The sequence below is a fragment of the Protomyctophum bolini genome (assembly GCF_963924005.1).
Source record: "Protomyctophum bolini genome assembly, chromosome: 8".
Classification (NCBI taxonomy): domain Eukaryota; kingdom Metazoa; phylum Chordata; class Actinopteri; order Myctophiformes; family Myctophidae; genus Protomyctophum; species Protomyctophum bolini.
This window is the reverse complement of record NC_137869.1, coordinates 50,147,014-50,171,262: the sequence shown is the minus strand read 5'-3', so window position 1 is coordinate 50,171,262 and position 24,249 is coordinate 50,147,014. Positions and strand designations below refer to the sequence as shown.

At 44.7% G+C, this 24,249-nt stretch overlaps 1 protein-coding gene across 1 annotated transcript in view; it reads left to right on the top strand.

Moving 5' to 3' along the window:
• szt2 (SZT2 subunit of KICSTOR complex) overlaps window positions 1–24,249 on the top strand; it is a 145,607-nt gene that overhangs the window by 29,329 nt on the left and 92,029 nt on the right. The window contains exons 16-28 of the mRNA XM_080770643.1: window positions 785–1,069; window positions 1,913–1,991; window positions 3,548–3,636; window positions 3,752–3,926; window positions 8,138–8,255; window positions 9,012–9,128; window positions 12,111–12,311; window positions 14,175–14,272; window positions 16,569–16,710; window positions 17,842–17,942; window positions 18,697–18,937; window positions 20,018–20,252; window positions 22,872–22,990. Coding sequence (XP_080626769.1) covers window positions 785–1,069; window positions 1,913–1,991; window positions 3,548–3,636; window positions 3,752–3,926; window positions 8,138–8,255; window positions 9,012–9,128; window positions 12,111–12,311; window positions 14,175–14,272; window positions 16,569–16,710; window positions 17,842–17,942; window positions 18,697–18,937; window positions 20,018–20,252; window positions 22,872–22,990 — 2,000 coding nt within the window. The remainder of the gene's footprint in view (window positions 1–784; window positions 1,070–1,912; window positions 1,992–3,547; window positions 3,637–3,751; window positions 3,927–8,137; window positions 8,256–9,011; window positions 9,129–12,110; window positions 12,312–14,174; window positions 14,273–16,568; window positions 16,711–17,841; window positions 17,943–18,696; window positions 18,938–20,017; window positions 20,253–22,871; window positions 22,991–24,249) is intronic.

Sequence of the window (24,249 nt, the reverse complement as noted above, 5' to 3'; positions counted from 1 at the left end):
TCTCCCCGTGTCCCCTAGGGTAGGTACCCTCACAAAAACATGCAGTAATCCTGGTCTCTAAACTGCCTCCCCCTGGCCGGCCGGGGCGCCTGATGGAGGGGAAAGGAACTGGTTGGAATAACGTGTTCCTTCCATGCGCTACATCCAACCAGGGAAACTCCCCCCTGTCAGGTGTAAAGGAGCAACTTGGACACTCAAGCATGAAGGAAGCATGAGTTAAGTCCGTTGCTCTCCGCAGGTTGGCGGAGGGTGTGTAGAGCCCAGGATCACAGTAGATGATTGACACAGGGGTGAAAAATGGGTTACAAAATCGTGGGATAAAAAAAATATATATAAAAAAAAAAAAAGTTGGTGTTGTGGCCTGGGCCGTGGCTCTGCGGTCCAGGCACCTTGGCCGGTAGTCCGAGTCTGGCAGTGTGCCACGAGTTCGACTCCCGATCCCGACGGCCTTTACTGTATGTCACTCCCTCATCTCTCTCTCCCCATTTCCTGTCAGCCTACTGTCTGTCCCTCTATAAAAAATATAAAATAAAGGCGAAAAGCAGCAAACTCCAATGGAGATTTGTATTAGGATAATATGTTGTGCGACTGTAACGATGAAATGGAAGTGGGGAGGAGGCGCGGCTCCACTTCCGCTTTATATTGTACTCATCATAGAACTTCCGTTTCTCCACGACTGTATGATGGAAGCATTTGGAAACTGCAACAGGTGACTAAAATGTGACTAAAACTAAAATGAAACCTATTCAAGAGACTATGGCTAAAACTAACACTGCCTCCACAGGTATGAGAAACTGCCGTCAGACTACAGGACCCCCTTCATCCTCAACATGGAGACCCTGTCCCACCACCACCACCACCACCACCCCGGCTCCGCCCACCACATGGGCGGGGCGGCGGCGGTGGCCCCGCCTCTCAGCGTGGCGGCCAATCGCACGGCCTCGTCCACGCTGGCGTCGCTGTCGCGCTACTTCCTGCACCGGCGCTGGGTGTGGGCGGTGCAGTGCGAGCAGGGCGGTCCCGCCGTGCCCCTGAGCGCCGTCGCACACATCCTGTCCATGCTGGCAGAGTGAGTAGTTTTTTTTTGGTTTTGTTGTTGTTTTTTCGTACATTATCCATTCATTGTCAATTGTGTAGGACGGAAATCATAGACAATTTGCTCGTCTACATATGACGTGAATTCTCCATTAATTTTCAAATTAAATTCAATCTTTGTGTATGACGAAAATCTACACTATAGCTGATGATAGGAGGGGCTAGCGCCCCTCAAACATGTTGATTTGGTGATGTAATGGTGATGTAAAACACATTAAACGCCATTAACAATAAAGAGACAATATGACGTAATGAGGGACAATATGATGTAAATGTTCCCTTCATTGTCAATGGCGTTTACAAAACAAACATTAAACTAAATACAAACATTAAACCTGTGTATAGGAGGGGCTAGGACCCCTCAACAATATAATTAACATACAAACATAAAAACAAAACAAAAACCCACCCACCCCTCCCTCCCCAGGACCAATGATGTCACAAAAAAGCATAATTTTGTCCAATACACCATTGTATGACAAAGTAGGGCTTACATAAGATTACATAAGAACTTCATTTTAATTCTCTTGACACACTGATATTATAAATGATGCACACATTTAATGACAGCATGTTCTCCAAAATGTCCCCCTCTGTCATTTTGATTAACCCATTTTGATCAGAACAGATTCTAAAAAAAAAAAATCCAGTTTTCTGAAAAAGCTATGTTTCTATGATTAACTATGTAACCCAAATAGTTACAACATGCCCTTCATTTGGATATGTGACAGTTTCATCCCTAGTGTGAACACGAGTAGGACTCTTTCCCCAAAGTATCGGAGGACTCAACAATGTGTTGTTTGTGTTTGTGTTCAAGGATCCGTCTGTCGGAAGGCTTTCATTTTGCCGCCAGTGGGGAGGGCATCGTAAACATGGTGATGGAACTGCCCATTAAGGTATGAAGTTTCAACGATTTAAAAGAAGGTTTTTTGTTCTGTCGCACTGTAAGAGAAAAGACAACTCCCTCCTAACATTATGAAATGTAGTGGAACAATAAAACATGTTCAGAAATTTTGACAGGCATCTTTCTTTATTGTAGCCTCAACTTGCCTTTAACACAAATGGTGCTGTGCAATATGAAGGAAATAAATAATAATCAAATAAAAAATGAGTACAATCTTCTTATACCGTTATTAGTTAACAATACTATTTTGGCAGTATTCAAGTAAATCAACTACACTCCTTTGCCAGACTGACATTACAGAAAAATAATGTCAAAAACATCTTCAACATTGGCAAGCAAACAAAGCGAAACTACATATCAGTAAAACGATTTACCTCACATCTGGCCATTTTGAACAAAAAAAATAGATGGATAAACTTAAAGTGCTTTCAGCCTCAATAATCACATTGAGATGCTTTTCAGTAAGGCTGCTGTATGTGCAGTGCAATGCACTTGAGGTATTTAACAAAAAAAACACAAATGGCTTAAGCCTTACACAATATCCGCATTTGCCATTGTAGCGTGTGGTACTGGTATTATAAAATTCGTTCAACCGGCGTTTTCTGTGTAGTGTCTAGTGTGCATGCGTTACAAGGGTTTGTGTGTCTGTGGCTGACTGTGTTTACCACAGCCAGTAAGACCCGCCCTACTGTCAGACTGTCTCTGATTGGCTTACCCTGAAATATGGCCCTACGTTAGCCAATCAATGACCTCTTCTGCAACGTGCTTTGTTCATGTTAGGGTGTGAAGCCATGTGGGCTCAGAGGCTAGTATGAGAGGCAGAGCACAAACGAAACTGTCAACACAGAGCGCTCTCTCAGCATTCAGCACATAATTGCCTATATGACAGATAGACTCACGGAGCTGCATGGCGAGACTTTTCACTTGGATCACATAAGTTGACATATAATAACATAATAACGCGGTTAACACACGCACAGTAACTATAACGCCGTTACGGAATGGGGAAATGTAAAGCGTTAGGTTACAAGTTATTGCAAATAGTAGTTTCGTTATGTAACGTAACGTGATGTAAGGGCGTTAGTTACTCGAGTCACTACAATGCAATGAAATAAATTATATTATAGGCCTACCCATATTATGAGGAGCCCATTCACATTAACATTATAAGACAGCTGGCTGGCGCTTATTAAGTTATTATAGACAACTATGTGCAGCTGACGCGCCTGCTCTCGCAGTGTTTTGTGTTCAAACCCCCTCCCACACTCGTTTTTTGTCTCGGACTCGCAATTTGGGTGGTTTTATTTTGTCACCTTGCACTCTTCTATTGAGACATTTAGATAGATGGTGTCAAAGGTCATGTCTTATCTAGACTCGAGATTAAATGTATCCCCTGAGCAAGCAAACCCCTGAGCTATATTTGCTAATGGTATAAAAACACAAGAAGCACATACCTCGGCTATGACGCAAAGTGAAAGCACTCGGAGAACCGCTGCTTTCACTGATGTTTTCTTCTTCTGCTGCTTGTTTTTTGTAACGATTGTATAGGGGATGTCGCCGGAGGAGGACCGAGAGAGTCACACCTGTATCGTTCAGTACATCCTGTTCCCTCCCCACTCCTCCTCCACTAAAGACAGGTCAGCAACTCTTCATCTTGTGTGTCATGCACTGAGTTATTGCTTTGACCCATTTTGACCTGAGATCAGATTCTAAAAATGTGTATGTGCATGTGTGATCGATCGGCGTGCACAGTTTCTCCACGGACGATGACAATGACACTGACGTGGAGCCGGTGGACGCGGACACGGAGCTGAGCCTGGTGACGGAGTGCTGGGTGGAGCCACAGAGTGGCACTGTGTGTAACGGCCACGCAGCAGGGCAGCATGCCAGCTACCAGGGACTGCCCTACCAGGACATCCCAAAAGCCGTGCGTACTACCAGTGTGTTAATCCTTTAACATGCAGCCCGCTGGAACCGTAGTAACCGTAGGATTAAACGTATCGTTTAGCCTGCCAGAACCGTAGGCTACGTTTTCCAGGGTTCATATTCTTTAACCTAGGGATCCACCGAAAGGAAATTCTTGGCCGAAACCGAATACCGAATATAGGAAGTAGTTGGCCGAAAACCAAATAGCCAAATACATCTTTGTTGTAAAGCTAAAATACATGATTATGCCAAAACCTAACTTAAATAATAAACACTTATGGGTCCATTAAAAAACATCTAATTAATTGGAGGCTTTGTAATTAATTAATCTCAATTAATCACATTTTAATCACATATCAATAGGCCTATTTGACCTGAGCAGTGAGCTTTCTACATAAGCATAGGCAATAAAACAAGTAGTAATGATAATAGTGATAATAATATTATTTATATAATGCTTCTCTGAGTACTTAAAGACACTTTTCAAGGAGAACATGAGAAAACAAATAAAAACAACTTTATTAGTAAAATAAATTAAAGTGGAATGAGATAGCAATATTCCAGAGGTGGGTTTAAATTTATAGGTGGTGGCATGTCTCTGACTTTTGGGAAGTGCATAGTTTTGAAAGGTCTGCCAGTGAAACCCTGACCATTAAACACGGGCAGACGCAACGATACAGTCTATCATTCATTGTTAAAGCTCCAAATGATATTACCATTCTAGTACAGCAGCTTAGCTCCACTATATCAATGAATCGTTCAGTTTGTGATAAAAGCATGCAATTTGGTACACTTATAGCCAAAGGCATTCTAAAAATATTTGGATGTGGACGCAACTTGAATTTTTAACATGGCGCCCATAGTAGCCATTTTTCAAAATGGCCACCAGCAACAACCGTTTTCTTATGAGTGATGGATATAATATGATATTTGAGACATATTTGGACATATTTTCATGCATAGTACTTGGTAAATGTTTCTTTTGGATAATATAACATTTTCAATGAAAATTCAAAATGGTTAAATATGGATGATCTCTGTCTTGAATTATACAGTATTCTTGATGCAGAATTTTAATTAGGAACTTTGTAATTTCTAAGAAGCTTCCTTCTGTCTCACAATACTCATATTACTACAGCGGCTAACAGCCATATTGTGAGAGAAGATGGCGGCCATTCATTTCAAGATGGCCACCAATATTAGACTGATTTAGCATTTCAGCATATATTTGGCTATACCTTTGTGATGTACTGTATAATACTGTATGGCACTGTAGGGCATCATACTGTACCATACTGTACCTTACTGTATGGCTTCATACTGTAACATACTGTACTGTACTGTACTGCACTGTACCTTACTGTATGGTATCATACTGTACTGTACTGTACAATACTGTACCGTACCGTACCGTACCGTACCGTACCATACTGTACTGTACTGTACTGTACTGTACTGTACCTTACTGTATGCTATCATACTGTACTGTACTGTACTGTACAATACTGTACCGTACCGTACCGTACCGTACCGTACCATACTGTACTGTACTGCACTGTACCTTACTGTATGCTATCATACTGTACTGTACTGTACTGTACAATACTGTACCGTACTGTACTGTACCGTACCATACCGTACCGTACCATACTGTACTGTACCGTACTGCACGGTACCATACTGTACCGTACTGTACCATACTGTACCACCCTATACTGCACTGTACCGTACTGTACGGCATACTGTACTGTACTGCATTGTACTGTACTGTACCATGCTTTATGGTATCATACTGTACCATACTCTACTGTACCGTGCCGTACCGCACGTTACTGTACCGTACTGTACTTTACCATACTGTACTGTAACATACTCTAGTGTACTGTACAGTACCGTGTGTGTGTGTGTGTGTGTGTGTGTGTGCACACGCAGGGAAAAGGGAGGGGTCGGTTAATGTGGAAATTGTAATGTAATTTGCGTCACAGTGAAATGTTGCGCAATGACAGTATGTCATACAAAAGCAATATTTGTACAGTAAATATGACATGGATGCAATGTAGTGCAGATGGATTTCTGTGGCATGCATCATTTTTTGTGCATAGAGTGCATAGAGACACTAACGGAGTGATTTGGTAGGAGAAGTCGGACGGATAAACGAGCATATTGCTTTGCACCCCCTATAGTAGTAGGATCTAGGATGAGCATCAAAACTATATATTTTAAATACTTCTCATTAGCACATGCTTGAATTTTACATTCCATAGGGCTGGACAACACATGGACCCCATTTGGTTTTGTTTTCTGCATCTTCCTCTGTGACCTGCCACCTTCATGTCATCCTTAAACCTCGTCTTTGGCCATCCTCTTACCTGGCAGCTACAACTTCAGCATCCTTCTCCCAATGTACCCTCATCCCTCCTTTTCACATGTCTAAACCATCTCAACCTCACCTCTCTTGCTTTATCCCCAAACCTTCTAACCTGGGCTGATCCTCTAATTTAGTCATTTCTGATAATGTCCTTAATTCCTTTTCACTCCTAATGAGAACCATAGCATCCTTGATTCTGCCACCCCAGCTGTGCCTCCTTTTCATCAGTGCTACTGTTTCCAAACGTACAGCATGGCTGGTCTCACTACCATCATATACATCTTCCCTCTCACTGGTAGCCTACTGTCACAAATAACTCCTGACACATATGTCCCATATTCTCAATACACTGGCTTCGCTTGCTAGAACATTTCCATCTCTATACTCACCTTAACCTGTTACACTACTGTCTACTGTCTAGTCAATTGGTACAAATAATTTTCTCCCTCCCTCACCATCTCTCTTTGCACTTACTGTACATCTCATATACTTTATCTTAGCCCTGACCACTTCTTAGTCCACACCACCTGACATCACATCTCTCTCTTCTTACCCATCATCTAAAGAAAACCCAATGGGCATTGCCCATTGACATATATTCAAGTCTGTGTGTGTCTGTACATCTGTAATCCACGTAACTCGAGAACCGTTTGCCCCACCGACACACACGTTCCACACACGAACAGGGAGTGCAGTGCCCGGTGTCGAGTCGGTCGGACCCACGGTTGTCCAGAACCACCACAAAAGGCCTTTTTCATTTGGCGGCCATCTTGAAAAATGGCTGCTATGGGCACCATGTTGAAAATTCAAGATCGGTCCACATCCAAATCTTTGTATAATGCCTTTGGCTATATGTGTACCGAATGTCATGCTTTTATCACAAACTGAACGATCGTTTTGCTTAGCTGCTGCACTATTCGTCTTTGTGTCTGCCCGTGTAAACGCAGCAGCGAGTGTGTAACTTGTGTGTAACGTTAGCTCCCATGCTAGCCTCCCTCGTCAGACAACAGAACACCACCACAGATCGGGTGGAAGCTGCACTGATATCACTGCTTGTGCCCGTGGATGGGATTTTTTTTTGCCATTTTCGGCCGAATATTTTCGGTGCCGAATTTTCGGTGTATCCCTACTTTAACCCATTCTGGGCGGGAACCCCTTTTGGTGTTAGCATTATGTTACGCTTTAGCTATTGAAAAATAGCAGATCTACAAGCTTGCAGGTCTGCTATTAAAACTCAATGTCTGCCAAGGACTGAATTGACTGATTTTTCAGCAACTCCAGCAGCGCCAACGACGCCTTTATCGCCTTTTTCAGACGTGTATAACATTGGGCCAAAAATAATAATAATAATAATAATAATAATAATATAGAGACTGGCGCTTAGGGACTTTTTGGCACTTCTTAATAGCGATGGATGAGTTAACAACTGACATAGCTTTTTCAGAAAACTCTCAGGATGTAGAAGACATTTTTAGAATGTGATCTCAGGTCAGAATGGGTTAATCCATGTTTTTTTTTAAATAAACTGTGCGTACCAGTGTGTTTACCATATTTGAACCAGTGGTGGAAATAAAGTACCCACATTTTTTACTCTGTTACAAGTAAAAGTCCAGAATTCAAAATGTACTTGAGTGGAAGTACAAACGCATTGGCTTTTGTGCTGGTTCTGGACAACCGCCTATCCGACGGACTCGACAGCGGGCACTGCACTACCTGTGGTGGTGTGGAACGCATGTGTCGAATTTGAAGTCGTGGGGCGAATGGTTCTCGAGTTACGTGGATTACAGTCGTACGTACATACACACATACAGCGACTTACTGTCATACTGCATATTGTCTTGCAGATCTTCCCCAGGGACGTGGCCTGCATGTCTACCATGATGACCTTTGAGTACCTTAGTCAGCTGTGTCAAAACAAAGAGCAGATCTACACGCTGCCTGCTGGCCTGAAGAACACAGCTGGTACATTGCAACTCTTTGACTGTCAAATGTAGTTTTTCTTTTACCCATTTAGACCTGAGGACGTGTCTGTGTCACGTCATAGCTTTTAACCATTATTTTAAACTGTATCTGTTGTCCTATTGTCTGTCATTGTCAGTAGGAGTTTATATAACATGTTGTCTGTCATTGTCAGTAGGAGTGGTGGTCCTATATAACATGTCTGTCATTGTCAGTAGGAGTGGAGGTCTCTAACATGTTGTCTGTCGTTGTCAGTAGGAGTGGAGGTCTCTAACATGTTGTCTGTCGTTAGTAGGAGTGGAGGTCTCTCTAACATGTTATCTGTCGTTGTCAGTAGGAGTGGATGTCTATATACTGTAACATGTTGTCTGTCATTGTCAGTAGGAGTGGAGGTCTCTCTAACATGTTGTCTGTCGTTGTCAGTAGGAGTGTAGGTCCTATGTAACATGTCTGTCGTTGTCAGTAGGAGTGGAGGTCCAATATAACATGATGTCTGTCATTGTCAGTAGGAGTGGAGGTCCTATATAACATGTCTGTCGTTGTCAGTAGGAGCAGAGGTCCAATATAACATGATGTCTGTCATTGTCAGTAGGAGTGGAGGTCCTATATAACATGATGTCTGTCGTCAGTAGGAGTGGAGGTCCTATATAACTTATGTCTGTCTTTGTCAGTAGGAGTGGAGGTCCTATATAACTTATGTCTGTCATTGTCAGTAGGAGTGGAGGTCCTATATAACATGTTGTCTGTCGTTGTCAGTAGGAGTGGAGGTCCCGGCGTGTGAGGATAACATCCACACCGTGCCCTTCCAGTTTGACCTCATCCAACTGCTGCCCAAGTGTCAACAGATTGAACTCTTCTTCCTCACGCTCAGCACAGGTGACATGCACGCACGCACGCACAATGATAAGAGCTCCCCTCACTTCACACGGGTGTGGTTATTTTTTATTATTTGTTTTAATTAAATTTCAAGGTCCCTCGTATGCGTAACATCATGGAGGCCATTTTCATACCAATTTAATTGTTTGGGTGAAGCATTCCTTTATAGTACAGCGGCTAACAGCCATATTGTGAGAGAATCTTTCACAAGGTGATACAAGCGTGAAATTTGTCATGAACATGCCTCTGGGTCATTTCTTTAACTTTTTAAACCGAGCCAACGAAAAATCCAATATGGCGGTCATTTTTCAAGATGGCCGCCAATCTAACCAATCTAAATGACATAGCAAATGGCTTCAATTACTTCTTTGTGAATACAGGACCTACTCTTGCAAGCAAAATTAAAACAGAGACAGAGGTAAATGTGCCAGCCGATGAGTGGGGTTTCTACTTTCTGTAACCCAAATTCCTTATTCTCGAGAGCTGTGGAGGAACAGGAAGTTATTGAAGCAGTCAGTGAATGCAAAAACAAGACGTCCACCGACTACAATGAACTGAGCATGTCATTACTTAAAAATGAACTGAGTGGTGCAATTCCTCCCCCCCCCGCCTCTCTCTAGGTATGTAGGTATGTGTGGATGAATGTATGTACCTAAGGTATGTATGCACTGTGTACAAATGGACGTGAACAAATGGACTCCAGGGGTAGGGCCCGACAAGCCTTTGGCTTCTCCCTAACCCCTTTTCGGATCGGACAGGACATGAGCTACGGACACTCAAAAAAAATGTATGTATGTCCTCCTTCCGAAAATGAACTGAACTGACCTGAAGATGGCAGTGTCACGGCAGTGCCTACTCACCCTAGCCCCATGGAGAGACAGGTCGTACCTGACGAAGGGTGTCCCTATGGGGTCCATCCCCTCTCGCAGGGAGATGATCACCACCGACGCCTGCCCCCTGGGCTGGGGTGCGGTTTGGCAGAGAAGGACGGCTCGTGGCCAGTGGTTCGCGGTATATCGCTTGGACCACATAAACGTGCTGGAGCACGTGACCCTACAACACTTCCTGCCATATTTAAGAGGCAGACACATCCTCATACGGTCCTACAACACCTCGACTGTATATCACATCAACCACAAGGGCGGAAACCAAGTCCGCACGACTGCTAGAGGTGTCCACAGACCTGCTGACGTGGGCGGCCCCCCGTCTCACCAGCCTTCGGGCGGTATACATACTTGGTGAGCAGAACCACCTGGCGGACTTCCTCTCCCGCCGGAAGCCCCCATCAATGGAATGGCGCCTCCACCCAGATGTGGTGCTCACCATCTGGGTGAGCACAGGTGGACCTCTTCGCCTCAGGGGAGTCAACCCACTGCCCTCGCTGGTTCTCCCTAGTGATAACCGTCAGTCCTCTGGGCCTGGACGCACTGGCACACCCTTGGCCACAGGAGTTGCTCTATGCATTTCCACCACTTCCTCTGGTCCTCCAGAGGGTCGTTCAGGAGGGTCACACCATCCTGCTGGTGGCCCCTTTTAGGCCAGGGAGGACATGGTTCCCCCTGCTCCACAGCCTCTGTCACGGAGTGCCTTGGCGCCTTCCCGACAGGAGGGACCTACTGTCGCAGCTGGGAGGCCGGATCTGGCACACATGCCCACAACGCCTCCAGCTGTGCGTCTGACTGCTCAGGGGCCGGGGCCACTGCTGAGCAGCCCGGTGAGGCACACAATACTGAACGCCAGAGCGCCGTCCACCAGGCTACAGTATGACAACAGGTGGAAGCTGTTTTCCAGTTGGTGTAGGGATCTGGGCGAAGACCCAGTACACTACCCAGTACCCACAATCCTGGAGTTCCTGCAATCCCTACTAGGTAAGGGCCGATCTCCCTCTACATTGAAGGTTTACGTGGCAGCAATATCCGGCCACCATGTTACAATTAATGATCGCACAGTAAGGAGCCACAACCTGGTGTCCCTCTTCCTAAGAGGGGCTCAGAGGTTGCATCCCCCGAGAGCTCAGAGAGCTCCGTCATGGGACCTTAACCGGGTATTGGACGCCCTGTGCGTGCCTCCCTTTGAACCCCTGGCACAGGCGGAGTTGAAGTGGGTGTCATGCAAGACATCTTTTCTCCTGGCAAAGCGCGTCAGTGAGCTGCACGCTCTGGCAGTCAGCGAGTCATGTCTGAGGTGGAACGCAGACGGCTCAGGGGTCACGCTGTGGCCAAACAGCATTCCTCCCGAAGGTGCTGTCGCAGGCTCACCTCAACTAGCCTATCAGGCTGGCCCGACCCTGGGAGGTGACAGACAAACTGGAGCTGTTGTGCCCATTCCGGGCCCTGAGAGCCTACATTGGAGCTACTGCACGCATCAGGCGGGCAGAGCAACTATTCCTTTGCCATAGTGGCTTGAACAAAGGCGGCGCTCACTCCAAGCAGCGCCTGTCCCACTGGATTGTGGACACAATCAGCCACGCCTATGAGGTAAGTAACCTTCCCGTACCATTGGGTGTACGGTGCCACTCTACAAGGAGCATTTCCACATCATGGGCTGCCATGAGAGGGGTGCCCTTGGAGGACATTTGTGCCGCCGCCTCATGGGCTTCGGCAGGCACTTTCTCAAGATACTACAGGGTGAATGTTGCCACTCCCCACCCATTGGACGTGGTCCTCTTTCCCCGAATCCTCCGATTCTACTCTTTAAGGTTTGTAGTCGGGATTCCTCGTGACTCTGCTGGTATTGGTCATTCAGTGCTTAAAGCACCGCCTCTGGCGGTCAGCAAGGACAAAATAGAACGGAAGTTACATATGTAACTACGGTTATATGAGTCCTGAATGACCGCCAGAGCACTCTTAAAGGTAGTCGACAAACATAATAACATGATTTGTCATAAATTAGTAGACACTAAATGTACTCTGGTGGGAAGGCGGAGGATGTGACTACCAAAGTGTTCAAAAGTCTTAAACTTTGCCCTGTTTTCTTTCTCAGCAGAGAATGAGGAGCAGGTTCACGGCGCCCCCTGTCTGCCAAACGAAGTCCTGCTCAGCCTGTTCCACACCAGCCTCGAGGCGGAGCTCACCGACCGAGAAATCCCATTGGCCGATGCTGACCATGTGGCCTTCATGCACCACATCCTGGAGAGGGACCGGGACGGCCACGGTGCACCTTTCACCTTGCCCCTCATAAAAGGTAAAATTGACACCTAATTGCCCCTCATCAAAGGTCACATTAACATCTTATTATTTTTTTGCTCCAGATCCGATTCCGATATTTCCCGATCCAATCTTTATATATATTTTTTGAAAATCATGTGATCGGAGCTGATTTCTGATCACCCGATCCGATCGGGACAACCCTACTTATCACCCCTCATCTAAGGTCAAATGAATGCCTTATTGCCCCTCATCAAAGGTCAAATGAATGCCTTATTGCCCCTCATCAAAGGTCAAATGAATACCTTATTTCCCCTCATCAAAGGTCAAATTGATACCTTATTACCCCCCGTTACAGTTAAGTAGACATTACAATCTAAAATGTATATAGTGCTTTTCAAAGTAACCAAAGACACTTTGTCATTTTCTCACACCTCCCCATATGCAAAGACAAACAACTTTGGGGAAATGGGGTGGATGGTGGTGAGTGCATACCACAGTGTTGCGTCGGAGAGGCATTTGAGGTGGTCCAAGAAGAGTGAGAGCCAGATGGTTCAGTGCCTTGTAAGTGTTAAATTGGATTATTTGTTTGACCGGGAGCCAGTGAAGGTTGTGGAGGACTGGTGTAATCATGGTCTCTGGATTTCTGGAACTAGACCTGTCACAATTACTACTTAACCGCTTGATCACAATTATTTGAGTTAATAACAATTATTTTTGTGTCGCCGTCAATCCTTTCCATGTTAAAAATGTCCATACATTTTCTAACAATTATCTAGAGCGGGTACTGGTTAGCAGGCGTGCTCACCATGAGTTCTGGACATAGTGACGTTTATTGAGGAGTGCACCAGGGGAACAACTCCCTCCCTGTTGTAGGTTCAAGTTCTGTTGATCACTCCCTCTGTCAGTTATAGTGAGAAATCCAGGTATATGCTCGGGAAGCACCCTATGATCTGACGGACCATTGCTCCGAAGGAGCATTGGTCCGAGGTGCGCTGGGGGTCGGGAGAGGGTTGGGATTCGGTTTACGTGTCTGCCCCGGGGGAGGTTAGGGTTAGGGTGAGGGTTTGAGGTAGGTGGTCGATCGGCATATTGACGCGGACCCATTATGCTCTGATGCGGTCAGATCCCAGGGCAATAAGGCCGATAAGGCCCAGGAAATGTACTGTTCAGTTGATTTGAGAGAGCACTACACAGCTCTCATAGAGAGCGGAGCAGCCTCTTTCCACAGGAAAAACAGCAATAATTCCCAGCGACTCGCCTGAGGAGACTTCTTGCTGCTTACTCCCGGGGTAATCTTCTGATCCCCTGACCACTGATCATTTGTCCAGAATATACGTGCCGAAATATGACGACAGGCAGAGATTAAATCAGCATAAGACAAACATACATACATACAAGCATCTATCTATCATCATGTTACTCACCAGCATAGATGAACGGAAAGCAGAAGTTGTCGTTAATCCAATATGAGTTTATTTCTCCAAAAGATCAGCAAATATACGGTTTACAGAAAAAAAGATTAAAAAAGAACAAAATGGTATAAAAACTACAACCAAAATGTTAGAAAAGATACAGGTTTCAGAAAATATCCAGTGGAAAGAAATGATACGTATCGCATCGAAAAAAGATGACTGAAAACTAGTCTAAGAGGGGGAAAAAAAGGTACAATGTTACCGGGAAGTCCGGGATCCCAAGTCAGAGGACTGCTCTCCCAAGACGACACTGCTAGAATAAAAAAGCTCCCCTCCTGTTCTAGCCTACCTCCTCAAATACCTCCATTTTTGACCCCCCTCTCATATCCTTATCTTGATTGATCATTTGGCTCTGGCCTGCTCTAAAACTTTTCCTTTCAGGCCCTATGCAATCAATTCATAAAGTATACTGTTGTGTTTTTCAGAAGAGGGATTGAAGGCCACAGACAGACAGGACAAGGTCATGTCCTTTCAGACCGTTGGAAGCAGCAAGGAGGTGACGGGCTCCTCCAGCACCCTGCAGGTAATCCACACACGTCGGGAACCCCTTTTTGGTGTTTTTAAGCGTTATGTGTTACTTTAGCTATTGAAAAATAGAAGATGCTATTTTTTGAAAATTTGTGAAAAATATTCAGATTCTCTTTATTTTATTTTTGTGTTGGCCTATCCTTCTGCACCATACTCCTTGCTTTTCGTGCATGCGCGCTGCCGATGACTTTAACATGGCTCTCGCCCGGAATATTTACGCTTCTAGAGAGACTTTATCGTAATCATCGAAAGGTAAGCAGGTAGCATTATGCCTCCCGGTTTTTGTACGGAACAGAAGGGGGGGGGGGACCCCGAGCTCCTATTTTGCAAGAAATCCCGGCGCTGATTGTGTTAATACATTTATTGTGGGAAAGGGATTTCTACATGGTTCAAATCCCAACGGTCCGGTGCGGGAAAGGGATTTCTACGTTTACCGTATTTCTTTATTAATTTACTTTCAATCGCCTTTCTACACACCCGGGCAATTTACCAACTAGCACTGGATTATAGCACAACACTCCGATCACGTGATCCCCCCCCGCCCTTCCTGAAAACAGGACGGGAGGCAACCCCCGTATTGTCACGTAATGGCTGCTCGGAGACTCCCATGATGCAACTCAGGTCAACAGAATCAGAATGCACATGTGCTGTGTTGTTACGAAAGTTGGGCAGGCTTGGCAGCAACACTAACCGCCTCACAACAGTCTTTCCACCTCGGAGGAAAAAACAGCAGGCGAACTCGGCTAGCCGAGTTGGAACGATACACAGTGTCTGACATAAAACCGCTTCTAATTAGGCTTTCTGTTCAAGAAGAGCACGTTACAACAAAAGCAGGTGTTACATATCAGAATGGAAGATGGTAAAATCAACAAAAAAAATAGAGTGGACAAGATACGCTTTATTTTGAGTTATGTTGTGTGATTCTCGCTATAAGAGAACATTTACTGTCGGCCTAGGAAAAGTTTGTTCGTCCAATGCTATCATCGTAGCAGTGAGGGCCATGCAGTTAATCAGAATCGTTAGCAGTCTTTGTGTTAAAATAGGCGTTGAAAGGCATTCTATGTGCTAAAAGAGTTGAAAGGTTGAGAACCACCCGCATTGTAATTGTATAGCACAGTGGTTCTCAACCAGTGGTCCAGGGACTACCAATGGTCTTGAGGGGGTTCCAGGTGGTCCCCAGCTAAATTATGGAGAGTTGGTAACCAAATGGACCCTTATACTGTAGATCTTTAACTCTTGAGAGTGTAAAATGAAACCAAATGGATTATCTTCTGCTGTCAAGAGTTACACTATTGTTAAACACCTGCATTACGTAATTCATAAGAAGTTTACACAATTAGAGAATGTAGAATAATTGTTATTTTGATCGTTTGCCATGGAATTGAGGACAAAATCTGACAAGATATTCTTTGGTCTTGGGGTACGAGAGGCTACAGTAAATGTCATCAAATGGTGGCACGTGGCTCAAATGCTGAGTAACTAATGGACCTTGATATGGAAAGGGTTGAAAACCACTGTAGTATAGTCCCGTCCCCTCGAGAGACCCGGAAAATAATTCCCCGTTCATTTTTCATTCATAGACTTTTCAAAAAGTATTTATTTAAAGACGTTTACGCCACGGACAAAGCCAACACTTGTGGTGACAAATCATGACAATAAACACAATGTTTTGGGCCGAACAGATAATTAGAAAGAAGAAAAAAACGGCAGGTTACAACACTTTTGTTGTTGTTTTTCTTCTTTGTAATTATTTGTTTGGTCCAAAATATTGTGTTTGTTGTCATGATTTGTCACGACTCGAGTTGGCTTCGTACACTTAAAAGGTCTTTAAATAAATACTTTTTGAAATGTCTATGGGGAAAATGCATTGGGCGTCGTCATTAAAATATGGATATAGGTTTCTGCCCGACAGCAACGGTATACTGTATGACAACACAAGATACTGTATGTTTACTTCACTGTACTATCACCAATATTCAATACTTTTACATCCACTCCACTACATCTCAGAGGCAAATATTGTACTATGGTTCCACTGTATTTGAAAAATTGAGTATCTACTCACGTTGAAGATGTTGATGATTATTACAAAACATAAATGAACCACACTCAGCCAAAATCTACAATATGCATTTTGAAAACTTGTGAAATGGGACATTATGCATAATGAGTACTTTTACCTTTGATCCCACTACCTTTGCGTGTGCGTGCGTGTGTGTGCGTGTGTGTGTGTGTGTGTGTGCGTGTGCGTGTGTGTGTGTGTGTGCGTGTGCGTGTGTGTGTGAAACCAGAGTTTCAGTAACACAGAGCTGGTGGATGAGGAGGTCTCCCCAGCGAGGAGCAGCAGTGTGGGTGTGCCTCAGTGGAGATGTTACATCAAGCACATCAACTCCCAGCAGGTCTTCATCACCTTCATCCCTGCCACCTTCACAGGTACACCACACTGCCACCTTCACAGGTCCACACTGCCACCTTCACAGGTACACCCCTCCACACTGCCACCTTCACAGGTCCACACTGCCACCTTCACAGGTACACCACACTGCCACCTTCACAGGTCCACACTGCCACCTTCACAGGTACACCCCTCCACACTGCCACCTTCACAGGTCCACACTGCCACCTTCACAGGTACACCCCTCCACACTGCCACCTTCACAGGTACACCCCTCCACACTGCCACCTTCACAGGTACACCCCTCCACACTGCCACCTTCACAGGTACACCCCTCCACACTGCCACCTTCACAGGTACACCCCTCCACACTGCCACCTTCACAGGTACACCCCACCACACTGCCACCTTCACAGGTACACCCCTCCACACTGCCACCTTCACAGGTACACCCCACCACACTGCCACCTTCACAGGTACACCCCACCACACTGCCACCTTCACAGGTACACCCCACCACACTGCCACCTTCACAGGTACACCCCACCACACTGCCACCTTCACAGGTACACCCCACCACACTGCCACCTTCACAGGCACACCCCTCCACACTGCCACCTTAAATGAAAACTATTCAAGAGACTATGGCCCTCATGTATCAACCGTGCGTACGCCAAAATATGGGTGCACGCCAAAATTACCGAAATTTCCGGCATTTACCATTTCCGCCAAAGCTTGAAATTGAACTTGACACGCTTGGTCGGAAGCTGTCATACGCTTTGCCCTCACCTGTTTTTCTGTTGTAGAACAGCGGAGCAGAATTGTTTGACCAGCTGAGAGACTGTCACAGGCATCTAAACATATGTTTTCACTCCTAAAATGTATAAAACTAATAATAGCCTACATGTTAAAAAAATATATTTTTTAAAGGCATGTCATATGAAATTGACATGGCGCCGAGTGGCGCGCTACGAGCTTGTAGGTCTGCTATTTTTTTAAACTGTCAGGATTTAAGACATTTTTAGAATCTGATCTCAGGTCAAAATGCGTTAAAGAACCACCATTCTTCTGTGCGTTAGAATCTGATCTCAGGTCAGAATGGGTTAATTAAGAATAAACCCGATGCGCTCGAATGCCAATCTAAAATGTGTTATTAATGTTTTTGCCAGATGTTTTAATGCTGACGGCATCGGAGACGGAGCACAACGTGAGCATGACGCAGGAGGAGGAGGAGGAGGAGGACACTCTCACCCCGTCTGTAAAGTCCCAAGTCAGTAGTGTTGATTTCAGTGTTGTTTTTGACAGCACATTTCTATTTTAGTTTCAGTCATAGTGAATGTTTTAATGTTAGTCTAGTTTAACTTGCAGTCGACTAAATGTCATAAGATTTTAGTTGACTAAATCTACAATTGATTTAGTCGACTAAAATTTATTTTGGCGTGCCCTGATGCTGTCTTAGTTTCGGTCATCATAGCTTAGTTTTTATTTAGTCATTTTTATTTTTTGTCAGCAAAAAAATGTAGTCGACAAACATTTTAGTTTTTAGTTCTTAGTTTTAGTCGACGAAAACAACCCTGTCCGTAAAGTCCCAGGCCAGTAGTGTTGATTTTGTCGACGAAAAACTATGAGGAAAAATGTTTGTCGACTACCTTTTTTTCACTGAGGAAAAGATAAACAAAATAAAAACTAAGCCATGATGACTAAAACTGTGACTAAATGTATTGACAATTTTGTCACCAATAAAAACTAAACTAAAATGTTAGGGAGGGATTAGTAGACAAGAGATCCAGTATAAGTCATTTTACACTTGCATGCTGAAAATAGCAGATCTACAAAAATAATCAGGCCATTACGACACCATCAAGGCTCGCCAAAATACATTTTAGTCGACTAAATGAACTGTAGATTCAGTCGACCATAAACTAGACTAACGCAAAAACATTCCAGGTGACTAAAAAAAACTATTCAAAAGACTATGACTAAAACTTAAACCTACATTTTGCTGTCCAAAACAACACTTACAGGCCAGCTCTCTGTCGGGCTCCACCAGCGGCCTGGAGCAGCGCTCCTCCGAGTCTGGCCCCAGTCTGAGCGGCGGCGGCGACAGGCTGTGTAGGAGCTCCAGCAGCGGCGGCGGCGGGCCCGCGGGGGGCCTCCTCCGCTCGCCTGTCTTCTACCCGGGAGGAGGAGGCCCCCCCGAGGGACACACGGACACGGAGCCCGATACCCCCGACGCCAACGATGGAACCCAGGGTTTAGATACAGGCGAGTTTCAGTTTAAACTAGAGGAATTCAGCAATCCAGTCAAACCCTATAGTCAAACACACCGACTTCAGTTTCTTCCAGTGGTGAAATGTCCCTTTTAAGTCAGTGGTCCCCAAAGTGGGGTTCGGGGACCCCCAGTGTAGCGTGGTAGAACCACTCCCCCTGCTGGACAACATTTGCCTTCTGCCAGAGGGTGAGTCTGGGATCTCTCAGGCAGAGACGATGTACTCCGGACCAATTCTGGCCGGAGCGATATGCGGCTGTTTGGGGCCGCTAGAAGTGGGATCAACGCGAGACTTATGACATATTGAAGCTGTGCCACAGTGCAATGTAAACATGACCTAACAAGACTACAACTCAAAATTATTATGGAGGTATCAGATATTTGTCCCGCTGCTTCATCGTTTCTGCCTGAGAGATCCCAGATGCAGGCAGGAGGAGGTAACTTGTGAACTCAGTACTGCCGCAATCTGGCAGAGTCAGGTTACCCCCAGGGGTCTTTGAGGGAGTTCCAGGGGGTCCAAATGGACCTTTATGGGTCTGTAATGCAAATGCAAATCTTATAGGGCATATCTTTTCAAATGGGGGTCCGTGGGGCTAATTAGTGTAACGTTGTGTGTCCTTGACATGAACAAGTTTGAGACACACTGGGTTAACCCATTTAGGCCTGACGTCGAAATTAAAAAAATGTCTTCTAAATGGTGACAATTTTCTGAAAAACCTCATGTTTCTGTATCCGTGGTGCTTAATATTTCATGTCATGGACTCCAAACATGATATATAATTGGCCACCGACCCCCATATGTTGTTCCAGGAACCTCTCAGAAGGAAAGATTTTAGTTAAAAAGGTTCACTCTGAAAGAATATGCATTCAAAGATCTGAGCCACATTTTCAAGATTTTTCAAAAATAGCAGACCTACAAGCTTGTGGCGTGCCACTCGGTGGCACGCTATGAGCTTGTAGATCTGCTATTTTTCAATAGCTAAATTATAACAATGTTTAAAGCACCACAAGGGGTTCCCACACAAAATGGGTTAAGTAACAACTGCTTTTTCCAACCACTGCTTGTTTGGGTGCAGGGGAGAAGGACGGGGTCCAGTTCTCGGAGCCTCCCTCGAGGAGAGACGACGACGGCGGCGCCGCCGTTTCTCCGCCGAGCAGGCGGGGCTCGCTGCAGAGCGGCGGGGGCGGAAGGGGGACCGACGCGCCCCAGCCTCGCTGTCCCGTCTACGTCTACAACTGCTCCCTGGAGCACCTGAAAGAGCAGCTCATCCACCCGCACTCCAACCGCACGCCCCGAGACCTCTTCTTCAGGTATAAGTATAGGGTTGTTGTTGACACCATTAGGACATTTGTAAAAAAATATTTAGGACGACCCTTGAGCCGATTCTACTCTATGGCTCCGAGTAGGGGTGTAACAATACATTTTAACAGCGATACGATACGTATCACGTACTGCTGGGCCGTTATCGGCGTTAACGTGCTGCGTTAACGCGAGACTCTTCTTGCGCGAGAAAAATATATATATCGCCGTTAATCTATTCCCAAAATTGTGTCTGGGAGCTGGGTCTGCATCCCTATGGTCTGCATAGCAGCCAGGAGGCGGGCCGTGTGTGTGTGTGTGTGTGTGTGTGTGTGTGCGTGTGTGTGTGTGTGTGTGTGTGTGAGACTGTGTGTATATGTGTGTGTGAGAGGAGGCGGAGCACTGCAACGTCTGCACGGAGTCCACTCTGTGAGAGGGACGGAAACAGCAATTCGTCAACACGTTAAAGTTCCACAACTTTTCTTACTAGTTAAGAAAGAGGCAGCGATGGAGCCATGAGTCCATATCCATAAATTCTGGGACATAAAATTGCGCTAAATACTGTTATCCATGATGGAAGCAGTCTGCTGACTCCTGCTAGCCTAGCTGTTGTGCTATCCATGCAGATTCACAACCACAACAAACCGCTTTGACCAAGGTTGCCACATTTTGTGATTGTGAGAGAGAAACAAGCAACCAGGTCTATGAAAATGTTAACAGGCCAGATCAAGTCAGAAAATCCTAAAAAGTCAGAAAATAAGTCTAAAATAAGCAACTTTAGTGCTGACTGTCCAACATCATTGTCCAATGTTGTTTTAGCGCAGTGGTTCTCAAACATTTTCATGTCAAGGACCACCAATATTTTAAAGAAACTTTACAGATAAACAGGTCCAAAGTAGCTTATAATGACTAGACTTGGCAACACTGTGAACAGTTCTAGAAACTCACAATATGAAATATAAGGTATTACTATTATTAAAGGCTAGTTGTATTGTTAATATCCATAATTAGAGCTCCTGGTCTAATGGCCACCTGGCCTGAGGTAGCACACACATATTTTGAATGCCTTCGGCAGAGTTCAAATGAGCCATTTTAATCTAGATTAAAACAAAAAAATTACCTATTTAAAAAACATTGACACTATTTTAAATTAAGTAATTAAACCCCTCTTTTTATTTTTCCTCAAAAAAATGCTAAATACCACGTACAAAAAATGTAATATTGATACAATCGATTATTTGCATAGCCAAACGATTTGATACCGATTATTTGCATTGCAAAACGATACGATACATAATCAATGTGGCTGTTTTTATTTCGATATACTTAGATTCTTGAAAAAAATGCAGTTGCAGTTACTATATCGTTACACCCCTAGCTCCGAGACATGGACACTTTCAAAGAAATTAGAGAAACAGTTGGATGGCACTTACACCCGCCTTCTAATGAGAGCGTAAAATCTGTCTTGGAAGAGCCACCCATCGACTAATCTAATATACGGCAACCTTCCCCGTGTTTCTTCACTTGTCCGATCCAGAAGAACACAGTTTGCCGCTGCTACAGAGCTATCAAGGAGGTTATATCTTCCCTTCTTCTCTGGTGTCCTGCTTCAAAGCAGACCAGAGGTAGAAAACTGTCGTTCGCTGATGTCATCGCTATAGGGACACATAAGGACCGGAAAGTCTGGCGTGGCATTGTTGAAATCCATGATCTCGACCGCGGTCGGAAATGTTGATGAGGACATTTGACTTTGTCTCGCGTGGCCATACCGTTGTCTCTTCCACAATTCTCAAATGCTTCCCATCAACACGGCGGGGTTTGGGGCAGAGGAAGGGCCCACTTGAAGATCCGGAAATCTTACGCAGCCTACCGATCTGACCACTTAGCATGGCAGACATTCAACTGGCTTGAAAAAAGGCCTACGTTACTGACCGCTCGTGCATGCATGTGCTTGCATTACTAAAATTGTGAGGACCAAATGTCCCCACAAATATAGTAGATATGATGAATAGACATGGTGAGGACCATTTTCCTGTACCTCCCAAGGAAAATAAAATAAAAGTGTTTACGGAATAGTTTTAAACTTTTCCCCATTTTAATTGTGTGTGGAGATGTACACCAAAAGTAGCCGATGAGCTTGAAACAATTCTGATGTATTGATTGCATAGCATTGAATAACATATTGGTGAATATGGGTTGATGACATTAGAAGCGTATAGAGAAGTCCTCACGTCACTTGCTGGGTCATGGACGTTTTTTTCTATAGAGAATAACATGGGGTAATGTTAGAATTGTCTCATATAAGCATTGTGGTCCAAAAATAAACAAGCTGTCTCTGTGAAATTGTCGGGGAGGAGCCTCTGTATCGTTTAAGACAGTCAGTCTATTTGATAAAATGTAACTTAATTCAGCAGCAGTAACATTAGCGCTTTCTCACAATCAGGTGATTCTTCATATCCATATGAGTGAAACGGCCGGGATGATTCGCTTATTTTTCAATCACAGTTCTTATATGAGCCGATATAAAAATCTCCAAATTATTACAATGCAAATAAAAAGTACATGTACCTGTGGACTTCCACGCCCTCTACCGATATTGACGTCAGACTTCGGTGCTCTATTGGGAACAGGTCATTGTCCCAGGATCGCAGCAGCGCTCCGTGGACAGAGCTTCTGACCCACAAGCACAAGGAGATGGCAAACTACTGCAGTCTGCTGCAGGAGCACTACCACCAGAGCTACGTGAAAGGTAACGGTCTTAACGCGGTGGTTCACATACTTTTTACCCAACAAAGAATGAGACATTCTCCCAGGTCTCAAACTAGTGAAAATTGCCGATTGTGAGCAATGTTAATTTTCACTACTCCCTCTCTTCTAATTTATGGAATTTCTTCATGAAGTTACTGCACACACACGCACGCACGCACACACACACACACACACACACACACACACACACACACACACACACAGAAAACTTAAAAAAAAAAAAAAAACTTAAAAAAAGGAATACAAAACTTAAAACAAAGAAAAAAGAGTGTGTGTGTGTGTGTGTGTGTGTGTGTGTGTGTGTGTGTGTGTGTGTGTCAGACTGCCACAACAGCTGCGTTCGCTTCCCGTGTTCACACGTCTTACTCAAACCAAATTTAGGAAAAATATAATAAGGGGTACCCATAACAATGTGTCCGTGACCCAGAAATCACTGCTGTAAACACAGCCACTAGAGCACTAGAGCTACGTGAAAGGTCTAACCACAAACCTTTTAGCCCGTGACCCAAAACAGAAATTAGACATTCTCCCGGGACCACAAACTAGTGAAAATAGTAGATCTACAAGCTCACACCGCATCGCTATATCTCCAAGTAAATTGGAGTTAGGTGGTTTGCCTGACAGTTTCAGGAGTTTGGAGTTGAGGTTTAGTCTTTAAGCACTTTTTTATACTTTTCATTTGTTTGATATTTGTAAAGCCCACACACACGTTTTCATTAGCTCCGATTTTTGATTTGTAAAACAAATACAGAATGAAGATTGCTGGTTTGTGCTCGACACGATGATGTATGTATTGGGGCGACGGTGGTTCAAGGGAAGAGTGGCCGAGTGGTAACCGCAATGTTGCCAGTTCAAACCCGGGCTCCCCCAGTGTCAAAGTGTCCTTGTGCAATACACTGAACCCCTAATTGCTCCCGATGTGCAGGTTGGTGCCTGGCATGGTTTCCTCCTGCATCAGTGTGTGTTATGACCTGGCTCTTGGGCCATAACAAAGGAGGAAGACACACGGCTGTTTAAAAGTGCACAAACCAATATTTATTTACAACATAAACAACTTAATATGCATCAAACAATACTAAAATACTAAGTGGGGTGTGTTATTCAGTAGATCAGTAGTGTAAGTGAGTGGATGTGTGGTGAGTGTAGTGTGGGGTGTTGAATGGTGCAAACAAATGCTGCTGCTCTCATGGAAGGAGAGAGAGAGCCTGAGGGTGCGTTCGGAAATGCGCACGGGGAATG